Source organism: Epinephelus fuscoguttatus, linkage group LG15 (assembly GCF_011397635.1).
Source record: "Epinephelus fuscoguttatus linkage group LG15, E.fuscoguttatus.final_Chr_v1".
In the NCBI taxonomy this organism is placed as follows: Eukaryota; Metazoa; Chordata; class Actinopteri; order Perciformes; family Serranidae; genus Epinephelus; species Epinephelus fuscoguttatus.
Window position 1 is genome coordinate 33,964,242 of NC_064766.1, and position 22,186 is coordinate 33,986,427.

Consider the following 22,186-nt stretch of genomic DNA (forward strand, 5'->3'; position numbering starts at 1 on the left):
TGCGGTTGAAACGTTGCTTTACAGTTGACGCCAGCGAGGTGCTTTTACCGTTAATTACCAATAGCTTAGCCGCCATGGCAGAAAAGGCTCCTCTTCTTCATTACCGACTTACCACCAGCGCCAGTCCGGAGCCGAAAGATTGGTCCAAGCACGGCGGGGCGAAGGCGGGCAGAGACGGTCGACGGAGGAAGGACAAGACCGCCCGGAAGCTCGGGGTGGTGTTTGGCGTGGTCATACCGACTTTACTGTCTATGTTTAGCGTCGTTGTGTTTCTGCGCATTGGTGAGTAAAGTTAGAAGAGAGCTAACACTTAACAAACATTTCATTAGGCTGAAGTAAAACACAAATAAATAAACCTTGTGGAAAAAATACGGCTCTTACGGTTCAGGTTGAACCAGGTTGGCGGTTAGGTCGATGCTAACAAGTAGGTGAAATAATCCATTTTGAAGTTAGCCTCTGAATTACTAATTTGAGTCTTGATAAAATATAAATCCTAATCAGTTAAAGTCATTATTCTTTGACATGTTTTTGAAGGCTGTAGCTAACATTTCCATTTACCAGTATATTAATGTGTCCATCTTTTATTGATAATCAATTCAATTCTGGGTGGGTCAATGAAATGCCTATCTTCAGTTTCCCAGAGCTTGTTTGTTTTAGCAAAATGCGCAGAATTCACAGATATTAAATTAACAGTGAGTATAAAATGAAAAATAGCAGCAAATTCAAATTAGTGAAATAATTCAAGAAAGCGATACCTTACACCATCTGTTGTGTCCATTAGTTTCATTATAGACTGATCTGGTGATTATTTTCACCTCTAATCGATCAATTTTTCTTCTTTTTTTCAGTATCGATAAACTTCATGTTCAGCTAAGATACAATGAGAGCTGGAACATATTTCATCAGAATAATACACGCACAAATGGAGCATTGGGAAAACAAAAAAAACAAGCAAACAGAAAAGGACGACGAAAGTAAAACAAATGTAACACAAATTAATGTTTATAAAAAAGCTGTGTGGATGTTGCAGGAGGTTCACATAAGAATTTTGAAGATATTGCATACATTTATAGTTTTGACAGCTTTCTTGTTTCGTGAGGAAGAAATTGTTGACAGGTTTGGGTCCATCTCCTTCACACTTCATAATCAACTAATCATTTAGTCCACATTGTCAAAAAATGCTCATCACATTTTCCAGGAAACCCAAAGTTCAGTTCGTCTCTCTTGTCCAACTAGCAAGCCAAAATCCAAAGACTCTTCATTTACTATCATAAATGACAAAGAAAAGCAACACATTTTCACATCTAAGAAACTGGAAACCACAAATGTTTGACATTTTTGCTTGGAAAAATTCCAAAACAGGTAATTCATTATCAAAAATTTTGGTGATTTGTATTCTTTCGATGGATTAATCAGTTAATCATTGCTTTGGAAGTGATGAGAAAATATATATATATCCCGTAAGTTATTTTGCAAACATACAGTCCTGAGGCTACATTACAAGTCAGATTTCCTTCCACCTCTTGCAGGATTTGTTGTGGGTCAAGCAGGGCTCTACCAGGCCATTGTCATGTTCCTAGTGGCCTACTTAATCATCACAATGACTGTGCTTTCTGTCTGTGCCATCTCCACCAATGGGGCTTTGGATGCTGGAGGTGCCTACTGTATCCTTTCCTGCCGTAGCTTAAAAGCCTCACTTGGGTATGTGTCTGTGATTAAGCCTGACTAATGGATTGAGAAAAAATTGACTCCGCTCTTAATTCCTCCCCATGATTTGCTTTTTTCCAACTAGTAGCACAGGTCCCCTCTCTTAGTTAACATTTTTAAATCTGGAGTCAGCAATCCCTTAACTTGGATCCCCAGACATGATCAGCCGAGCCCTGGGTCCAGAGTTTGGTGGCAGCATTGGGATCATGTTTTTCTTTGCCAATGTGTGCGGCAGTGCTCTCTATGTTTTGGGTCTGGTGGAGGCCATAATGTCTACCTTTGGCATCCCAGAAGGTAAAGCACACTGAGACATTGTGGGACATCTAGAGTAGACATGTGACTATGATAATAACCCTGTTTACTGTCCTTTCAGAGGGTGCTGTAGGACTCTATCAGGTGTTGCCCTCAGGATATTGGTGGTCTCTGCTGTATGGCACTGTCCTGCTCTCCCTGTGTTTAATTGTCTGCTTGGTGAGACTTCATTGTTTTCATTTTACCTAATTTTTTATTGTCAAGCAGCTCATCTTTGGCTTTTATACATAGCGGGAGTTTTGAGATTTATTATTTGAGATCTGTTTTGCTAAATTCACAACTATTTAGAATAAAGGGACTCTTGTGTTTATATCCCTACTAGTGAACTCAATAGCTGGTGTTTTCTTCGGGCACCACTGGCAGTCAAGTAAAAAATGAACATGACACTAGTGCTAGGGTATATATCTGTATAGATGTATAACATAAGCCAGTAGTTTCTAAATTTAACTGTCCTGTCATTACAGGTGGGAGCCCACATCTATGCCAAAGCCACCTTTATTATCATCATCATAGTCGCGTCGGTTCTGACTACCATCTTCATCAATTTTTTCATTGTGGGGCCCATTATGGTGATTCTCCCTGATAGTTCTGGTCCAAACAGAACCAGTCTGGACACCGCCAATTATACCGGCTTCCAGCTCCACACCTTGGAGGGCAATCTATTGCGTAAGTGTTGGACATGTTGTAAGATGTGATGGCTGGACATTTCATGCTTTAATAATCTTTAACCTATTTTAAAAATGTAATGCAATGGGGAAAAAGACAGCCTTTATAGTATTAGCTCTGATTTGTCAATTGATATGATATTTAAGCAGAAGATACGAAAAATATACTAGCATGCTAAAAATCAATGTTAATTGTATTAATGATCCCTGATTTGAGGCCTTCTGTCACTCCTTATAGCCAACTACACAGTAGACTACACAACTGGTGCCATGATGAGTTTTGCCACAGTGTTCGCCGTTATGTTTAATGGCTGCACCGGAATCATGGCAGGCTCCAACATGTCAGGTAACATGGTGATTAAATAATTTCTAACTAAGAGCCTAATACATTTTAGGCTTTTTAAACTTTCAAAACACAAAGCCTGTGATGGTGCTAATAGTGTTTCAGGTACATAGTAAATGTATCTTCCAATTTTCTACTGTCCTTAAATCAACAGCATATCTAGGCTGTTGATAATTTATTTACCAGTCACAAGTGACTTAAAGAAAGCTACATTTCTTAGCAACATTTGGAGAGGAGCCTTTGAACAACCAATTAAGGCAGGTCTTGAAACCAACTTAGGTGGATCCAGCCCCTGATTTAAGACGGTAAATGAGGCCAGACTTTGACAGAACTTCAGTAAGGCCTTGTTTATGTCTGGTGTTAGGTATGTCTTGGGTGAGCCTATCACAAGTGGACAGCTCTTTGTCTGTCTGTCTGTCTGTCTCTTCACACCTGGCATAAGAATGCGTCTCCACATGTGTCTCAAGTGACAACTTGTGATCAGATCTTACTTAAGTATGTACATTGCTGACATTTGCATAGACCAAATTTGGGGGTGTTTTTAACTGGTGGGAGGCAGCAGTGCACTTCCGGTGCACAGTCTTCTGGAAATGAATGGGGAATTAAGAATTCCAAGAATTCCAGAATTCCACGGCCAAGGGAAGTTTAATTAGTGTTTGTGAACATGAGCCACTGTACCATGTGAAGCCACTCTCTCAAAGCCAAAAACCAGAGAAGTTAGTTTCAAACTTGTGATGTCATCAAGTATGAAGTCTAGAGCTGCTCCATAGACAAAGAATAAGAGGCAGATTTTGTGGACCCACAAAATGTTTTTCTTTTTTATACCCATGTGAGCTTTGTTTGACTGTAGTGTTCTCAGCTCTGAAACTGAAAATGTACCCTTTTACTCAGAACTTTTCCCCCAGGTGCTCTTGTGTGTGGAGCAGCTATAGATCATACTTCATGACAGCACAAATTTGAATTTTAGCACTGTAGTTTTTGAGTTCCCTGTTTAAAGACGAAAAAGAAATGCACCTCCCATGAAGTTGTAGTAGTTTGCACAGCTCTTTGCCTTGCTGCAGGCTTCTTCTTCTCTTTTGTTGTGGCTTCTTTGTCTTGTTTCACACTTAAAAATGACTCCGTTGGCGTGCAAGTAAGTACATACTTCCGCCTATGCAGAGGACATCAGCTGAGTAGGCAGTCATTCAGTGCGGCCCAGGACACATTAGCATACACACTGCTGAAAGACTTTGGTCATATGCGGCCCAGGCCACTTCTGGTCTGAGCGAACGGATCTCAAGACGCATTGGGGACAAATTGAGTGTGTTCACACCTATACTTAAGGCTGTCTGCTCGATCACTCAAGATGCATGTTTAATACCAGGTGTAAACAGGGCCTAAGAGGTTTAATAGATTTGTTTTTGTTGAAGTCTTTGTCATGTGTTTTCCAGGGGACTTGAAAAACCCGAGCTATGCCATCCCAAGAGGAACACTTGCAGCTGTTCTTACAACTTTCATCACATACAATGTACTTAGTCTGCTGGCTGCGTGGACCTGCGACCGGTTAGTCAGACATGCAGTACTAGCACAAGAACCCTGAAATGTATATGATACCCAAAAATGACCCATGATGCTGTGTTCACTTAAATATTAAACGGGTGATTTTCAAGTAGAAGTTTTTGTATTGAAGCACTTTAGCTTTTGTTTGATTCATTTCATATTTGGAGTTTTATCCATTATTCTCAGTCACCTCCTCCAAAAAGACTACAGTTTCCTGGGAGACATCAACGTATGGCCGCCTCTGGTGACAGTTGGGATTTACTCCTCCACCGTGTCTGCTGCCATGAGTAACCTGATAGGAGCCTCCAGGATCCTGTATGCTCTGTCCAAAGACAACCTGTTTGGTAAGATTCTTGAACCAAATGTGTGCTGCTGCCCAGTGCTTGCAATTTGTTTTCTCTGTTTTCCCCAGCATTAAGAATTACAAACCAAAGAGTGGGGTTTTAGCTGACGTGGCCTCTGACCATTTCTGTAGTGAGAAGGATTTCATTACTAATCTTCCACGTTGAGGTTATGATGAGGCTAAATGGTTGATCTAGAATATATGAAAGTGTATCCAACTCCAGCTGGTCTTCTATAAAGCTGAGTCAACATTTTAATAATCAGCCATCTGTTGAAAGAGGCCTCCCATCTCAGATGTGAGAAATTGACACTTGTTATTAATTTCATCATGTCTCGTTTTCCAAGTGGAGGCATGTTAATTTGGAAGGCATCGTTTGACAACAGATGGCTGGCAGTGTTGACTTTCTCAGAAGAAAAAAAAAATAATCCTCTCATTGTGTGTTAGGCTTAAGGACAAGTGCAGGATGACTCAGTTGTTTATCTGATGTAAGACCATGAGCAATAACAGTGACTTTTGCTTTTGTTAATGTTTTATATCTCTACAGGTGGTGTCCTGGGCCCGGCGAGGAAAACCTCTCAAAGTGGGAACCCCTGGGCCTCGGTGCTCATCTCCTGGTTGCTTGTACAGGTAGGCTAAGACAGGGGTTCTCAAACCTTGGTAACACAAGGCCCGCTACTGATTGTTAACAAATTTCCAAAGACCACCTTTCCAAATAAAAACATAACATAACCAAAAAAAAGAGAAAAAATAAACCAGGCTGTGAATATGTGCAATGCCACTGTCAGCTGTTAATACTGTGATGACTTTCTGTTGTGCCAGAAGCCCGTCCCTTTTCCTTAGAAAAAATATTTTGCCTTCCCAACACATCCCACCAGCTTTGTTTAGGTGTCTGTGGAGCTTTGGTGGTTTTAGCACCTCCAAATTTATGGACTTTCACCACAATCATCGCACTGTGCTTTCAGCTCAGTATCACTGCCTGCCATCATGAATCTAAATGCAATGTGTCATATTTCCTCAACACATCCTTTGGAGCTTTTACTGGCACAGGGTTGTCTCTCACATCACTTTTTGGGTTTCCAGAAACCAATCCATTTTGCATCAATGCACCTGAGGTAATGTTGGTAAGCTAACAGTGGCAAAACATGTTTGTCTCTCCCTGATGATGTGTTGTGATCGGTGTGCAGTGTGGTGAGATTCAACGTAACTGGTCATTTTAATCATGGATTTTAATTTGAAAGTGTTCACGGATCATACCGATGTCCATATTTACATTTATTGTTCGTAGAAGTATCAGGGAACACTGTAAAAACAAAAGGGTTCACTTCTGGATCATGATCATGTGATTTACAAAGAAAAGGTATAGAAAAACAAAAGAAAAGCATACAAAGAAAAACATGTTTATCATCATTAATTTAACAAAGACAAGTAGACAGATAATAATAACTCTAACTCATAAAGTATCTGGAAATGACAGTAAACAAAATCTTTTAGAACGGCATAAGAAAACTGTTTAACGATCATGAAAGGATCTCATGTATGACTTCTGGTGTTGTCATGGCAACATGTAAACAAAGCTCTTGTCAGCGTCAGCTACATTAAACACATTTAGTAACTCTTAGAATTACCAACAACATTTAGTTTTCAACCAGTTGGCAGTTCCTCCAGAGCCCACTAAATGGCACCAGTGGGCCACAGGTTGAGAATCGGTGGGCTAGTACACTGTATGCCAGGGGTTGTGACAGTTTTCCTCTGTGCATAAAGCTTGAGCTCCACTAAAGATCAGAGTTAATTCTCTTGCCCTCAACCCCTTCCCGTTCATATCGCTCTTTCACTTCTAAGATTTGTGCCCTAGTTCACAACTTCACCTTGTGAAATGACTTTTTAGTCACCATCCAAGTGGATATATATATATATATTTTTTATTTTTTTTTTGCCATCACGCATTGACTGCTGGCCTTTACCCCTTTTTAAGAACTGAAGAAGAACAGTGAATGGAAGTGGTTTAACGTTAAATTGATGTTTAACAGCAGAAGATAAAAAACATACAGCCATTTACACCCTAATTTTTTGTCTTAAATTATGGCGTCTGTTTTTCTATCTGCCTTTAATGTGTAAAAGTATCAGGAGGGGTCTATTTCAGTAACAGGAAAGATGAAATGGATTAAGTTTGAACATTCTTGCCCTAAAAGTATAATTCACAATTGCTGAAAATACATCACCATTGTCATCATACTGTGTAAAGCCACCTTTTGTAAATGTGTTGGTGGAAAAATGCAGTGCTCCTCTCTGAGGGCAAGGTAAAAGTAAGGGAAGAGCAGAAAGAGGCAGATAAATTGGCAGCTGACCATCTGGATTACTTACATTTGGATCTACCGGTCCATCGCCTACCACTCCGCTGTGCAATATATTTTATGCTCAATTTTGTTCATTTGTCAAATGAAAAGCATACAGGTTTTGCCAGGAAGACAGAGCAGGGTAATGCGGCGTTACACTTGTAAGTGAACACCTCATTTCACTACCATGGTACTTAGCATCACTATATTAGCTAGATAGGAAGGTTCATTACATTATTCTTACAAAGTCATGGGCATTTATAGTATTACTGCAATTTAGGCTATTTATCAAGGTAGTTCATATTGGGGTCAAGCTACATCCAGAAGTCAAAAGCAGCTCAAGTAGTCTAGATATAGGGAGTTATATTTTTTGTATACATTGTTCTCAGTACCACTAACTAAGTGTTTTTAATGCAACAATAATTACATATCTTTATAATCAGTGTTTAAAACTTGTACACACAACCTTAGTGAGATCCATGCAGCACAAGCCAAGTTAATGTTTTTTATTCCTTCCACTAGGTGGTGCTGTTTGCTGGTAAATTGAACACCATCGCTGGTATTGTAACCATCTTCTTCTTGTTGGTCTATGCGGCTGTGAACTTGGCCTGTTTGGCTCTCGAATGGGCATCTGCACCAAACTTCAGGTAAAGTGCAGGATATTGGCTGGCTTTCTGTTTTGGATCTTATTTGCACACTCCTGCTTGAAAAGGTTGTTTTCATTTCACATTCTGTCATTGTCTCTGTTTTTAAATTTAGACCCTCATTCCGATTTTTCACATGGCATACCTGCACTCTGGGTATTCTCGGCTGCCTGGTCATGATGTTCCTGATCAGTGCTATTTATGCATTTGCCAGCATAGCCTTTATGCTGCTGCTGTTGATGCTCATCCACTACCTCGGTCCCATGAGCAACTGGGGCTACATCAGCCAGGCTCTCATCTTCCACCAGGTATCACAAAACAAGCCATGTCTTTCACTGAAGCAATGATATGATGCAAGTTAGCATGAAAAATTACATCACATCTTTGTTCACACAGGTGCGCAAGTACCTGTTGATGCTGGATATGCGTAAGGACCATGTGAAGTTCTGGAGGCCCCAGCTGCTGCTGATGGTGGCAAACCCTCGCAGCTGCACAGGTCTCATGACTTTCATTAATGACCTGAAAAAGAGTGGCCTCTATGTGCTGGGACATGTAAAGCTGGGTTTACTGGGTAAGAACTGTGTAGGGAGGAGACCAGTGCACATGTACACTTTTCATTGGACATATTGGTTCCCCAAATTTTTATTCATCAACACTACTGAAGGCTTTAAAGGTCTAGTTTGAAAGTTAGTAACGAGCGTGGTTGCCGTCAACTCAAGTAATTTTTGCGTTATCTTTACTTTGTTTCCACCACGGGCTCTTTGCTGCTCACAGACTTGACTTTGTGTTGTATGTGTATATCTGAAGGAGGTCAGCCCGTCAGAGACCGCAGAGAGCAGGTGGGAGGCTGCAGGATGATAATACTGCATTAAACCAAATTGCTAAAAGGTACCGATGAAAGGACCGATAATGTCGTAGCTTGTCAATACTATGGTCTTTGAAAATTTAGCCCCAGGGCTCGAGTAATATTGCTAACCGTCCCTGGATTCAGTGGAAGCTAGCAGTGAGGATTTCAGATTGCAACCCGTTGAAATGGTCTCCTAGTTAGAATTCCTCGCATTTTCATTGTTTAGGAGGTTTTTAGCAGGAGCTGAATTATCCGCAGATGTCTCTTCCTCTTCAAAACAAACAGATCAGTAGCTTAAAACTGGTAAAACACTGAATAAAGCAGTTTCACATTAAGAAATCGGTGTGTTTCTGTTCGTTGCGGAAGGGCTGCTAACTATGGTGACCAATGTGAAAACAGAAATAGTCCTATTTAGAGCCAGTGTTTGCTTTGTCTGTGTAGGGCTGCTGTAGAAAACACAATTCTTATTTTCAGCTGCTAATACACTAAAGAAAACATACTTAATATGTGCCATTTTTGCCAGTATATCCCCCCAAATCCTACACACTGGACCTCTTTAAAGATGACTGTTTAAACGTTATTTGCTCTAGCCTTTGTCGTCAAAGACTATAATTATATATTAATTATTAATATTTTTGGATGTGATTCTACAGATGGGTTGCCCTCTGATCCTCTGCAGAGCCGTTACGACTCATGGCTGTCTCTAGTGGACCATCTAAACATCAAGGCATTTGTCAACCTTACCCTGGCAGACTCTGTCCGACACGGTGTTCAGAACCTGCTCTTCATCACAGGCTTCGGTAGGACTGTTTACATTGCTGCTATATGATGATGTTGGTTGTCCATCATTGATTGCTCTTGTCCAAAACACATATTTGATGCATCTGTTTGCATCTAGGTGGAATGAGGCCAAACACCCTTGTCTTGGGTTTCTATGATGACTGCACTCCTGAAGACCACCTCCAAGGTAAAATACTCCTGTCTACAGGCTTTGGCATGGATGCAGTGACTCCATCCATAGACCCCCGAGAGCAACGGTCTCCCTTCTTCCCTAATGTGCGGGATGCTGAGGAAGTCAAAGATCTTCTGGAAGAGGAATATGTGTCAGTGATTGCTGATGCTGTAAAAATGGGGAAGAATGTGACACTGGCTCGTTACTTCAACCAGTTTAACCGGGAGGAGGCCTTGGGGACAGGAAGAAAGATTGCAGGCTACCGAAACACAAGGGGGCCGTTTGTTGACGTGTGGCCTTTGAATCTGCTTCGACCAGACAGCCGCGGTTACATCGACATCTGCTCACTGTTTCTGCTGCAGTTGGCCAGCGTGCTTCAAGAGACGCGTGCCTGGAGCCACGCAAGCCTCCGCCTCTTCCTGTGTGTGGAGGCTGGTCACAGTCTGAAGGAAGGGGAGGAGAAGAAGCTGCGGATGATGCTAAAGGAGCTCAGGATTTCAGCTCAGGTGGAGATGGTGGCATGGGACCAGGTAGTGGCGCTGCACTGGCAGAGACAAGGAGGAAGAGAGAGCAGGAATCTGGAGTCTGCACAGAATGAGGAGAAGAGGGAGAAAGCAGAGGAAGAGGAAGCTGAGAAGGACATTGGCATCCAAGCATTTCCCAATAATGCTGCTCAGCTGACAGATGAGTACATCTGTGCTGTCAACAATCTGATTCGCAGACACGGTGCCCCGCAGCCTGCTGTGCGTTTCCTGTATTTGCCCCGGCCACCAGCAGACACAAACCGTTACCGTGCTTACCTGCACCAGGTGGACGTGTTGAGTCGAGACCTGGGCCCAACACTGCTCATTCATGGGGTCACTCCTGTGGTCACTACTGACCTGTGAAATGTTCAACTTAACTCCATCAACAATCTTGATCTGGTATTGTTTGTCGGTCGGACTGTGCCTGTTGCCACCAGTTTATTCACCTCATATTGAAGCTGTCAACTACAACATCAGACCTGACACGAACAAGCAAACTAGTTTTATGCTTGAGTCAAACCACATTTCACCCACAATTCGTGTTTCCCTTATATTCTTAAAACACTCAGGGAAGTTGGATTTAATGACCTCAAGTTTACTTGTTATATACTGAACATTATGAGTGTTGTAGGCATAATAATGTATGTCAGCACATTTCTGGAGTGAAAGGCGTGAAAATCAAAAGTACATTAGGCCCATGCATTTGTTAGAATATTGTAACCACATGCTCTTGAACATCATAAGCTTTGACTTTTTGTACTTGTTAATGGAAAAATGCATTAAATTAATTGTTATATTACCTCAGATTTCTGTCTTGTGATTTTATTTAGAACTGAGCTGCTAGTAAATAACTCAATTAGCTACGTGTCCTTACAAAGATCAATTAATCCAATTAACCTAATCCAATCCAATCCAATGGTCTATGTCGAGCACCACTAAGATGCACCTGAGTCTTGGCTGTTTAATTCCTGCAGAGGGCGATATATGCCCATATCATGGCCGTGCTGATGCGCTGTACCAAGTTTGCCTTTACTGGGCTTTTGATGTATTGCAGTAACATTGAAAATAACAATTCATGAATATGAGTTGTACTTGAAGCATATGGAGGCTGAACTGACAGGTTTTTTCGCAGCTTCACCATCCCTGACTCAGCATAGAGCAGCACTGGTTTACCTGTTGCTGACTGGCTCTCATGCTATATGCTAATATTTCAATCTTAGAATGTACCTGTTTGCAAGATGGGAAGGTAATTATTACACAGGTGTGGTTGTGCATCTTAAATGGAAAGAAATTATTTAAAAACAGTTTCTTTTATGTATGTGAGGCTCCTCCCCAAAGGAGCAGAACATGTCCCATTGTCTATAATCAAAATATCTCTGCTTATCAGTGGCTTGATTAGAATAAAATTTGGTGCATACATCACATGGACACAAAAGAGGAAGAAACCTGCAGGTTAGGACTAGGTGATATGAAGTGAATCAAATATCACCATGTTTCTTACGAAATACCTCGATATTATAACAAATTGGTAGGGTTGACTATCAGTGCTTTCCCAAAATATTTACACAGTGAGATTTTTGAGAAATCATCAGTAATGTGGATATAAGGATTAAGTGGAAAAAGGCAAATAACAGAACAGTCTGATAAGTTCAGAAAATCACATCACTTTACTGTAATGCTGCTTTAAAACCAGGAAAAGGAAACACTATTATGACATCCAAAATCTAATACGACATCTAGCCTCATCATAATGTCAATATAATATTGATACATTTCCCAGCCCGACTTCAGATAGAACCGAGATCCATAAAGTGCCTTGTCTTGTTTCATATATAAAATTTAATAGTCTTATTATTACTTCATATTTTTTAGGAATAGTGTGCTTTCCCATTCCTCAAAGAACTTAGAGCTGAAGCACCCCTGACATTTTCACTGAGCAAACATGACATTCAAATTTTTAAGGGTCCGACACTTTGGGATTGGAGTGGACATTTGGAGTAGGTCAGTATGTGGTGTGCAAATGGACACTCCAAACATTATCATGAATGGAGTATTTTACATTACATCCCTGTTTTGTATAGGATAAGACCTTGTCACGTATACATACATGTACTTATGTTATATCCACATAATCCAGGTTGACAAATGAATCAACCTCTCATCTGGCTGTAGTATTATTAGACTGTTAGTTTTATTTCATCAACTACCTGAATGATGCAGCGCATCATTTGGCACAGGAAGTGTGTGGTGGGCGATGGCGAGACTGTACCTGCTGATGGAGAGCCGACGCCATCTACGGCATATGTCACGTTTGGTTACAGAAAATTCCATGAGTTTGCACATAGAAGTATTGACATCCGCCTACACACCAATGACAACCTGCGTGTGGGAGGGAGTGTGTTGACAGATGGAGGCAGATTTGGTTTCGAGAACTATAAAGGGATACCACATTCATTTTGGAGCAGGAAACATGGGCATTTAAGAGACTGAATCTTTTTCTTTTAGGGACTGAGCCTTTTTTCTTTATTTTGGATTCACAAAGAATCAATAATGCACCTGTGGATGCATCCAAACTGTCAGAGCAGTTCTTGGTGTCAGATTGAGGGTTACCCTTCTCTTCGCCTAAGCCAACAAGTGGAAAGGTGGAGGGACTGAATCACTTCCGACCAGTGATTGTCTTGGAGAGAATGAAGTGAATCACAGTGGCCCTCTGTTAGGCTGGCACTTGTGTTTTGTGTGAGAGAGATCGGGTACTTGTTAAATGCAGGGGTTTGAGCCACTTAAAAAAAGGCAGCAAGTGTTTTTGTTTAATATAAAGTACCATTTTTGTTGGCGGTGCTGCTGGCCCCTTTAGAAAACACTGTCTATTCATGTCTTTTATCAATGAACTGTTTGGGACTAATGGATCAAAAGCACTTCATTAAAACCACCCTTGCTTTCGTTTCACGAAATGAATGACTAATTCACCTCAGCCATTTCATTCAGAAATGTATTGAAATGGTATGCATGTATCATCATCATAATTGGAAGTGAAGCTATATGAGAGTGCAGTTCGAGGTGTGAAGTGGTGCTTGTAGTCTGCTGAGTAATTTCCGACGACCACGTAGGGAGTGGGATCCTCTCAGACTGTAAACGCGGAAAAAGCATTATCAAAAAACTTCCGCCGATCAATAGGAGGATTCAAGCCATAAAAATGGTAAGGACATTATCTGCCCCGGGAATTGGGTCATACAGGAAATAAGAGGAGTGGAATCCCTGTCCCTGTGGAACTAACGTGACCAAAACCTAGTATCACAACATAACTCTGACTTAGAGGAATAATAAGACACTACTCTGATCTGCTGACCTTTGGATCATTCAAAACTTGCTTAATTAAGCTACCAGATTTCTGTGCTTAGCTTTCTGTATCACCTGAGAAAAATGCATTGTAATGTGAAGATGTAGGATTTTACTGACATGGGGCATTTGACCAAAGCAACTGGCAACCATCATGACATCATAGCAAAGTATGGAGATGTATTCCCCTGTTGGAAAGATGGTCTCTTTATAAAACTGGGCTGTCGTCAGTAGCAAGATGCACCTGCTTTCTACAAAATGGAGGAAAAAGGGCTGTCACATTGGTTTTTGCTCGAGAGGGAGAAAACCTACAACTACCAGAATGCAGTTAGGCATGCCAGACCAATAAACGCTTTTACTAGTAGGTGACTTAATGCGAGGTGGTCCGTTTTGACACAGGAAACAACATGACTGTCAGGTGGTACAGACAATTTTGTACTTAAGTTAAACAATAAGCTAAAATATGTCTCTGACAACATTTCAGGTGTGAAATAGGAAACTCAGATTTTATCAGCACTGCTTAGTTTTACTGTTTGATCTCAGTATTTTCAGCCTCTGTTTACACATTACAGAAAACAATATGGCGCCCACTTCCTGTCCACAAATTCTCGTATTACAGCCAAACAGGACAAAAAATATTCATTCATTTTCCACAACAGCTTATCCTGTTGGGGGTCGGGGGGGGCTGGAGCCTTTCCCAGCTGACATTGGGCAAGAGGCGGGGTACACCCTCAACAGGTCAACAGTCAATCACAGGGCTGACACATAGAGACAGACAACCACTCACGCCTACGGCAATTTAGAGTCACCTGTTGACCTGCATGTCTTTGGACTGTGGGAAGAGGCCGGAGTACTCGGAGAAAACCCACGCTGACATGGGGAGAACATGCAGACTCCACAAAGAAGGGCTCCCCCACCCTGGGTTTGAACCAGGAACTCTCTTGCTGTGAGGCAACAATGCTAACCACTGCACCACCGTGCACTAATATACTGTATGTTTGTGAAAAAAATTAGGAGAGAAATAGGCAATGCAGTAACAGAATCTTGGTTTATATTTGATCATCTCTGCCTAGTTTTACTGTTCGGTCTGAGTTTGAGAGACAAAGAGAGTGGAGTGTTTCTCTCTCTTGATCCGCTTCTGGCGGACACACAAAAATGTGAAAGTGCAAACTGTAGTTTGTACAGCAGGCCTAGAGCTAGCAAAAATTTGAGCTGGGAGATGAGCAGGGAGATCTGAGCGCTGGTAAGATGGAGGGAATTTTATCAATATTCATTTACACATACTACCCACATTGTTAAAGTACAGAGCTGGTTAAAAATCGGCATGTTGTATCCCTTTGACAAAAAGCTTTTCTAATTACCAGTAGATTGAGCCAGTGAATTCTTTCCCATTAAACAGCAGTGTCTTGGTAGTTAATTTAACACCCCCTAATGTTTGTTATATTGCTGATGCTAAAAAATACTGTTCTAATTTTAAGACATTAAGGCGTAAATTGGATGTGTTTGGGAGAATATTTGCTCAACAGGTGTCTCAATTTTGATATTCTGGCTCCTTGTCTGACAAAAACATTGTCAAGCAGTACTGCCAGGCTTTATACTTCCACAGTCCACTTTCTACAGTCTGATGTATCAGCTGTCAACTGGTTTAGTTTGGCATAAAATAACCTGGATAAAGCATTTTATCGTTGGCAGTCAGATTTGGTGGCGGTGGGCAACAGCTACAGTGTACCTTCTGACGAAGAGACCACACCATCTGCGGCGTACGTCATGTGTGCAGTAGAATTCCACGAGATTTCATATAGGAATACTGACACCCGCCTACATGTCACTGACAATCTGCACGTGGGAAGGAGTGTGTTACAGACAGAGGCAATCTGGGCTCCAAGTGCTATAAAGGGATACCATAGACATGCAAGTAACATGCTTGCTAAAATATATAAAGGACTTAATACACCATACAGCAGGCCAACACAGTACAAAGCAACATTTTGTTGCAGTCACAAAAACTCCATCCCATGTTTTCTCCACAGTCACAGGTGTTAGTTTGAGGGTGATTCCTCCATGCCCACAAGGTGAGGGATCTGAATCACTTCCGGCTGATGGGATGTGGGATGGAGGGTTGCTGATAAAGAGCTGTGTGTGGACCTTTACTCTGCTGGCATTTGTGTTGAGTAGTACAAACAATGGAAACAGTTATTTTTTGTGAGGAGGCATCAGTGGCCACTTGACAAAGAGTGGGCGCCTATGCACTTGTTTTGTTTTCAATAAAATAGTCAATGTGTCAATGAAATTTCTCAATTGAAGGCAACTGTGTTGGCATTTCGCTGCTCTGGTGGACTTTATTAAACAGCCAATATGGCATCTCAAAAATAGAGAATTTTTCATCCTGGCTTGTGGCTCTGCCTTATCTCTTAGGTCACATTTGTCGTGACAGTAGGAGGTGGACAAATACTTTTCTCGTTTTGTTTATCTAACACAGTGGTTCCCAACTGGTCCGGCCATGGTGTCCAGATTTCTCCATGGTCATTAGTTCAAGGTCTACACAGGTTAGTACATACAGCGTCATACTTGCTTTTGGCCATGTCATTGAGTTAGTTTGCTCTCTCAAGAAGCTGTCTGTTACTCACTCACTCACTCACTCACTCTACAACAGGAAACAGCATTTCAAAATATAAGCGATGTGCCGAAAATTCACGGTACTTAAAAAGAAAGTGTGCTTTTAACAAACTTGACACGTTGGCGAGTCACTTACTATCCATTCAGAATGACCATTTGGAAACCACTTATCTAACTTATGGCATCTGCCTTTAAAAAATAGCTAAAATAAAAAAGTTTTTGCATGCTGCTTAAACATCAGAATTCTTTTGACACGTTTATATAAAACGGCACAATTTAATGTCCTGACTGATCTAACAGAACTACAGAAACACTGATAAAGTAAGGCAAAATTGCAGATATGAGGGCAAAACCACTAATGATCTGTGTCTTTTAGAATAAAAGAATAAAAAAAAAAAATTAGATAGAAATACCTGGTACTGTTACTGGTATGGAGACCCATCATAAAAACATGGACCCTTATGGAAACTAAGTGGAGAGCTGAATGGTTGTGTGTGAATCAAACTTACTGAGAGCTGCTGGCGTATTGTCTCTGGGGTGCCAAGATCTTTTGACATTTTCTGGTCTGAAATCTGTTTTCAAAATCTGTTTCTATCACTCTGCTCATCTCCCTGTTGGCTTAATTTGCTGAGTTTATTCCACTCAAAAGCTTTCTATTCTGCTCTTGCAGCCACGAGTGATGTACCGTAGGCGTATTTAATGCTCCATATAATTAATGGGTGAAAGCAAATCGAGTGGTGCTGGATAACGTCCTTCCAGCACTCTAATAATGATCATAGTATTTTTCTGCTGGATGCTAGGGGAGCAACATTTTTTGGTGTGTTTGCGTCAAACTGTCATGCCATTATGGTATTTCTTGTAGCTCAGACTAAATTTGCGAGAGAAATCATCTGCCACTAATCTACTGACAGTGCTTTAGAAATTGAAAGGTGCTTTTAAAAAATCTGTCACATTACTGTAACTTTCTTGGCAGGAAATAGTGTAATGCATGTTTATGTGCTGTCCACCCACACGCTGTCTTACACTCAGATAATTACGCAGGCAACGTAGCCACATAAGCTTGAACTCTCTTTAAACAGATTATCCAGGTTTCTCCATGACGCTCAGACCTAACAATTCCTAATCTGTCTAGTGTTTCCAGGTCCTTGTCTGGGAAGTTTCCTGTAAATTTGTCATAGAGAGAGCAATAGTTTTTTTTGTTTGTTTAAACTTTAGTGAGTTGGTGCATACAGTGTTATGTGTATTAACTTATTACTTTTCTACAGTCAGAAGAAGATAGAGAAAATAAACAAAAAGAAACAAAAAGAAGTGACAAACTGAATCAGCAGTCATGGTAACAAGTGTCCATACGTATCCAGGAAGTCTAAACATCAGTTAGTCCATGAGCTAATGTTGTAGTACTCGAGATTGGTCTTGGTCTCAAGACCATTTTGCGAAGGTCTTGTCTTGAAATCAACCGTGTTTTTACTCAGTCTTGTCTTGGTCTCCGACAAAGAGGGCTCTAGATTTTATTTCAAGACTGGTCAAGACCACAGCTGCAGGAATATCACTGTTTTGTAACACACCAATGGAACAGCCATCGGGAGCAATTTGGGATTAAGTATCTTGCTCAAGGATACTAGTGGACGACCCGCTCTACCTCTGAGTCACAGTATGTCATGCAGTGTGGGACTCGCACTGGTCTTGACTCAGTCTCGCCCTGTCCTGGTGTTGGCTATGACTCAGTCTCCACCCCTCAAAGTCTTTGTCTTGTCTCAGTCTCCTCACACTCTGGTCTTGGTCATTGCATGGTCTCAGTTTAGGTGGTCTTGAATGCAACACTGCAAAGCATTTTCCACTTGGTCATAAATCATCATTTTCTTTCATGTTCTAACAAAAACATTTTCTCTCACTCTAAGATGATAGGTCATTTTTCCCATAGTATAAATCTCTTGTGATTTCTAACCATTGTTGCTGAGCCATTTTTCAGTTGCAATGTCAATGTTCAGCTCCCTTCACCCATTTAGCCTTGATGTAGATGAGGCTTTACAGTCTTTAGATTTTGGTATAGCACCAAGATCACCTTGAATCTTGTACCACTGTATTTCTGCATCATTACATCAAGCGGTCCATACAGTTTCTGATAAACTGTCATCTATGTTTTTCCTCAGGTATGAGAACCACTGAAATGTAAAATAGAAAGAGTGGGAGCTGGCAGCAGTCCATCCCATCCTGCTTCTTATATCTGTAGCCTGATGTGAAAGTATCCCACATCATCTGGCAGCAGTCCTGTCATCTCCACTAGTGACGTAGTTCAAACGGCTGTTACTGTGGAAATAGCACCACTTCATGTGAGGGTGGGAGGAAGACTGCAGACTTCTTTATCCTGTGGGAGTGCACGCTTCTTCCTCCTACAGCACGCACAGCCTCCGCATATCACATCATGTGGACTATTGATAACACAGATTTTTACCACTGTGTCAGTTCTGACAAAATCTCAATGGCTAAACCATGATTTTTATCATTGTGAAATGGGATTCCAGTTTTGTGGTATTATGCCTTGAAGAAGAAACATGCTTTTGCTCATGTCCTCTTTATGCGTCATGGTTCACTGAGACCTTGGTTATCACATTTCAGAAGAACACTCATAGTCCTCTAACTTTTGGATAAAAGAGGAAGTTTTAAATGATTAAAATGTAACTGAATGAAACTGTTTTTGTCCCTTTTGTCAGTTAGTTAACAGGAAATCTTAGAAATGGCAGATTTCAATGGGAGGTTTCACAGGAAGGTTAGTTAATGGGCCGAAGTGGTGCCGAAGGTGTATGTTCACCTATTCTGAGTGCTTTCTAGTTAATCTCTGCTTTATTTCACAATGATATGCCAAATTGCATTGGTTTAAAGGGATATATCTCATTTGAAGTGGGGTTGTATGAGGTACTTATCCATAGTTAGTGCATTACAGACTTTAGATGTTGGTTGGTTCACCCCCATTTTGGAGGAGCAGGCAGGAGCACCCCCACAGAAGCTAAGCAGTGTACTGCTGTGGACACGGCAGCAGCAAATTGTATTTTTGCCACCTAAAAAACAAATCAATAACAGTTTAAGTGTGTGCTATATTGAGACTTTGAGAGATTTTGACGCAGGCAGCCCTTTCGACTTCAGTTCCTCATCTGTGCTCTTGTCAAAGCCACCAGACTCCGTTAACAAAAACAGTAATTTAAGCTCGCTGAACATGGAAGGTGCTGGTCTACCACTGCCTTGATGAGTTTGTTTGTTTATGTTATTGTGTGACTTTTATACATGCGAACTAACCCCTGTAAATACCAAAGTCACACAATGACACAAAATAACTGACTGAGGCAGCAGAAGACCAGCAACTCCTGCATTTAGCACTGTTAAGTTACTGTTTATGAGAATTATGGCTTCAGTTCCCAATCAGAAATCACTAAAACGGTGAAAATATTCTAAATATAGTGTACGTTTAAACTGATTCTAACTTTTCTTAGGTGTGCCTTTTTCAGGTGGCTGAAATAAATAAATAAAGTTTTGCTGCTTGATAGCTTCTGTGTTGGTATTCCTGTCTGCTTCTCCAAAGTGAGGGCGTGCTAACCGCCATCGACTTTATGTAATACACTGACTATGGATGTGTACCTCATACAACCACACTTCAAAAGATCAGAACTGCCACTTTAATCTCTACACACAAATTGCTCAACTGTTGGGATTACCACATGACTCCCAGGGTCAGTGCCCTCCACACGCTCAGCTACACAGCATTATCTTGATCTTGAGTCTCTCTAAGCAAGACACCAACCGTGCTGGCCTCATCCATCCCATCCATCCATTTTCATCTGTTTTTCCGGGGACGGGTTGCAGGGACAGCAGGCTGAGCAAAGCACCCCAGACGTCCCTCTATCCAGTGATGCTTTCCAGCTCCTCCTGGGGGACCCTGAGGCGTTCCCAGGCCTGATGAGATATGTAATCCCTGTCGTGTGTTCTGGGTTTATACCAGGGCCTTCAACCAGTGGGATGTACCCAGAACACCTCTAATGGGAGGCTTCTACCTCAACCCCCTCGACAGACCCGTTTCAACGCAAAGGAGCAGCAGCTCTACTCCGAGCTCCCTCCTGATGTCTGTGCTCTTCACCCTGTTGCTCAGCCTTAGAGACAGGGTGCTCTTCACCCTGTCTCTAAGGCTGAGCCCAGCCACCCCATGCAGGACACTCATTTCGACTGCTTGTATCTGCAGTCTCATTCTTTCAGTCACTACCCAGAGCTCATGATTAAAGGTGAGGATTGGGACATAGATGGATCAGTAAATCAAAAGCTTTGCCTACTGGCTCAGCTCCCTCTTTACCACAACGGTCCAGCGCAGCACCTGCATCACTGAAGACGCCGCACCAAACTGCCTAACCATCTCATGCTCCATTTTACCCTCACTTATGAACAAGACCCCAAGATACTTGAACTCCTTCATTGAGGCAGTAACTCTCTCCCAACCAGTGTGTAACAATGTTTCCCAGAACTTTACACCTTTAAATTAGTATTGTGTGTATTCATTTAACCACACCATCTCATCAGTATTCTCTACAACCAACTTGCAAGATGATCCTACGCGCCTCATGTTTGTTGCCTGCAGCATGTTTTGAGCGATATTAGTAGTGATACTGATGCACATATATGGGAGCTGTCTCAGTCCACCCCCTCATAGCGGGGATGCCCTGGTTTTCAGAGGCCATGGTAGCTGATTTGCGTCACTCTCACACTTTTACTTTCAGGCAACACACGAGGGAAGCACTTTCATCATCACGCCTCATCATGTGGATTTCATCATGGGTATTATTAATCCTAGTTCCGTGGTTTGGATGTCTGCGTCACTGCCTGCGTAAGGGTGGATTAGCTGTAGGCACTCGCAACACTTACTTTTCCATTTCATGTTAAGTTGATGGGGTTTTTTTAAATGCTGGGGGACCAATTTTAATTCAGGCTTTACTGTTACTGTTATACATCCATCCATCCACCTCACCTCACGATTGTATGGCGGAAGAGGTTGTGACTGAGGTACATGAACATCCAGCATGTGCATCCTGCTGCATGTAACTGGAGTTGCACATGCCCACACACTTCTCACCTTTTATCTTTGCATTGGCTCGGCCTGACGCAGATCACAAGGCAACTGATACCAGTCAAGACCGGCCAGCTCTTCCTGCCATCTGGTGCTGGTCTGTTCCTTATGTGGAAACTTGTTTTTCTGTGCAAATATAGATCGCGCTACAGACTCTGTTCCATCTGTGGGCTCAGATACTGATGAAGGAATCAAGACAACAACCATTTTTATTGGCTTGTTTGTTTTGTTTTTGTTGTTAAGGATCTTTTAATGATAAAATGTCAAAAGCTGTTCAGTATTTATACAGTTTGTTAGACGGAATTGACTCTGCCCATACAAATCATACATGTTCAGTACTTTGTTTGTGGCTTTTGTCCACATGTGAAAGCAGTACAAGAAAAGTGATGTTGCTCCGGGTTTCAAAGGGTTAACACAGAATACAAGAAAAAAAAAAAACCTTGGTATACTCTGTAGGTATAAGATATATATGTATGGAATATTTATAGGATACACAATTTAAAGAATATACTAGAATACACTATAAATATACTACACTACAGCTACTAAAATGTAAAATATATAACCTATATAGGATAATATATTACCAGTGGGCCTACAGAAGACAAGTTAAGACATTATAACAACATGGCACACTGTCACATTTACAGATCAGTGCGAATAAAACCCAACATTTGCATCTTGTGATGATTATGAAGTGATAATGTCTTCCACCTTTTCCATTAATCACTGCCCCGTCTTGACATTGGGCTGATGCAAGGCGTCTCTGTAGCACAGATGGTAAGACAGTGTCACAGCAGCATCTCTAAATGTGTGAACGCAGGTCAGTGCACTGTGAGAAATACGTTAATTTCACAATGGTGTGTCAGGATGTAAACAACTGGCAGCGAGGATAGGAAGAAATACTGTCACAATACAAGT

General features: G+C 41.4%; 1 protein-coding gene across 1 annotated transcript; it reads left to right on the top strand.

Annotated features, from left to right (window-relative positions):
- The first annotated feature begins 45 nt into the window (after positions 1 to 45).
- On the top strand, positions 46 to 10,925 carry LOC125901859 (solute carrier family 12 member 9-like). Its single transcript, XM_049597820.1, has 14 exons — positions 46 to 282; positions 1,530 to 1,664; positions 1,864 to 2,001; positions 2,081 to 2,178; positions 2,484 to 2,685; positions 2,923 to 3,030; positions 4,458 to 4,569; positions 4,753 to 4,910; positions 5,454 to 5,536; positions 7,765 to 7,889; positions 8,002 to 8,194; positions 8,283 to 8,457; positions 9,387 to 9,533; positions 9,632 to 10,925. The coding sequence occupies exons 1-14, from the start codon at positions 75 to 77 to the stop codon at positions 10,570 to 10,572; spliced, it is 2,823 nt and encodes a 940-aa protein (XP_049453777.1). The 5' UTR covers positions 46 to 74; the 3' UTR covers positions 10,573 to 10,925.
- Positions 10,926 to 22,186: the final 11,261 nt, after the last annotated feature.

Bases quoted from the DNA above. Each gene is read 5' to 3' on its own strand.
- LOC125901859 (XM_049597820.1), top strand. From the start codon at position 75: ATGGCAGAAAAGGCTCCTCTTCTTCATTACCGACTTACCACCAGCGCC. The intron at 2,179-2,483 runs GTGAGACTTCAT...CTGTCATTACAG, and splicing joins TGTGTTTAATTGTCTGCTTG to GTGGGAGCCCACATCTATGC. The intron at 2,686-2,922 runs GTAAGTGTTGGA...CACTCCTTATAG, and splicing joins CTTGGAGGGCAATCTATTGC to CCAACTACACAGTAGACTAC.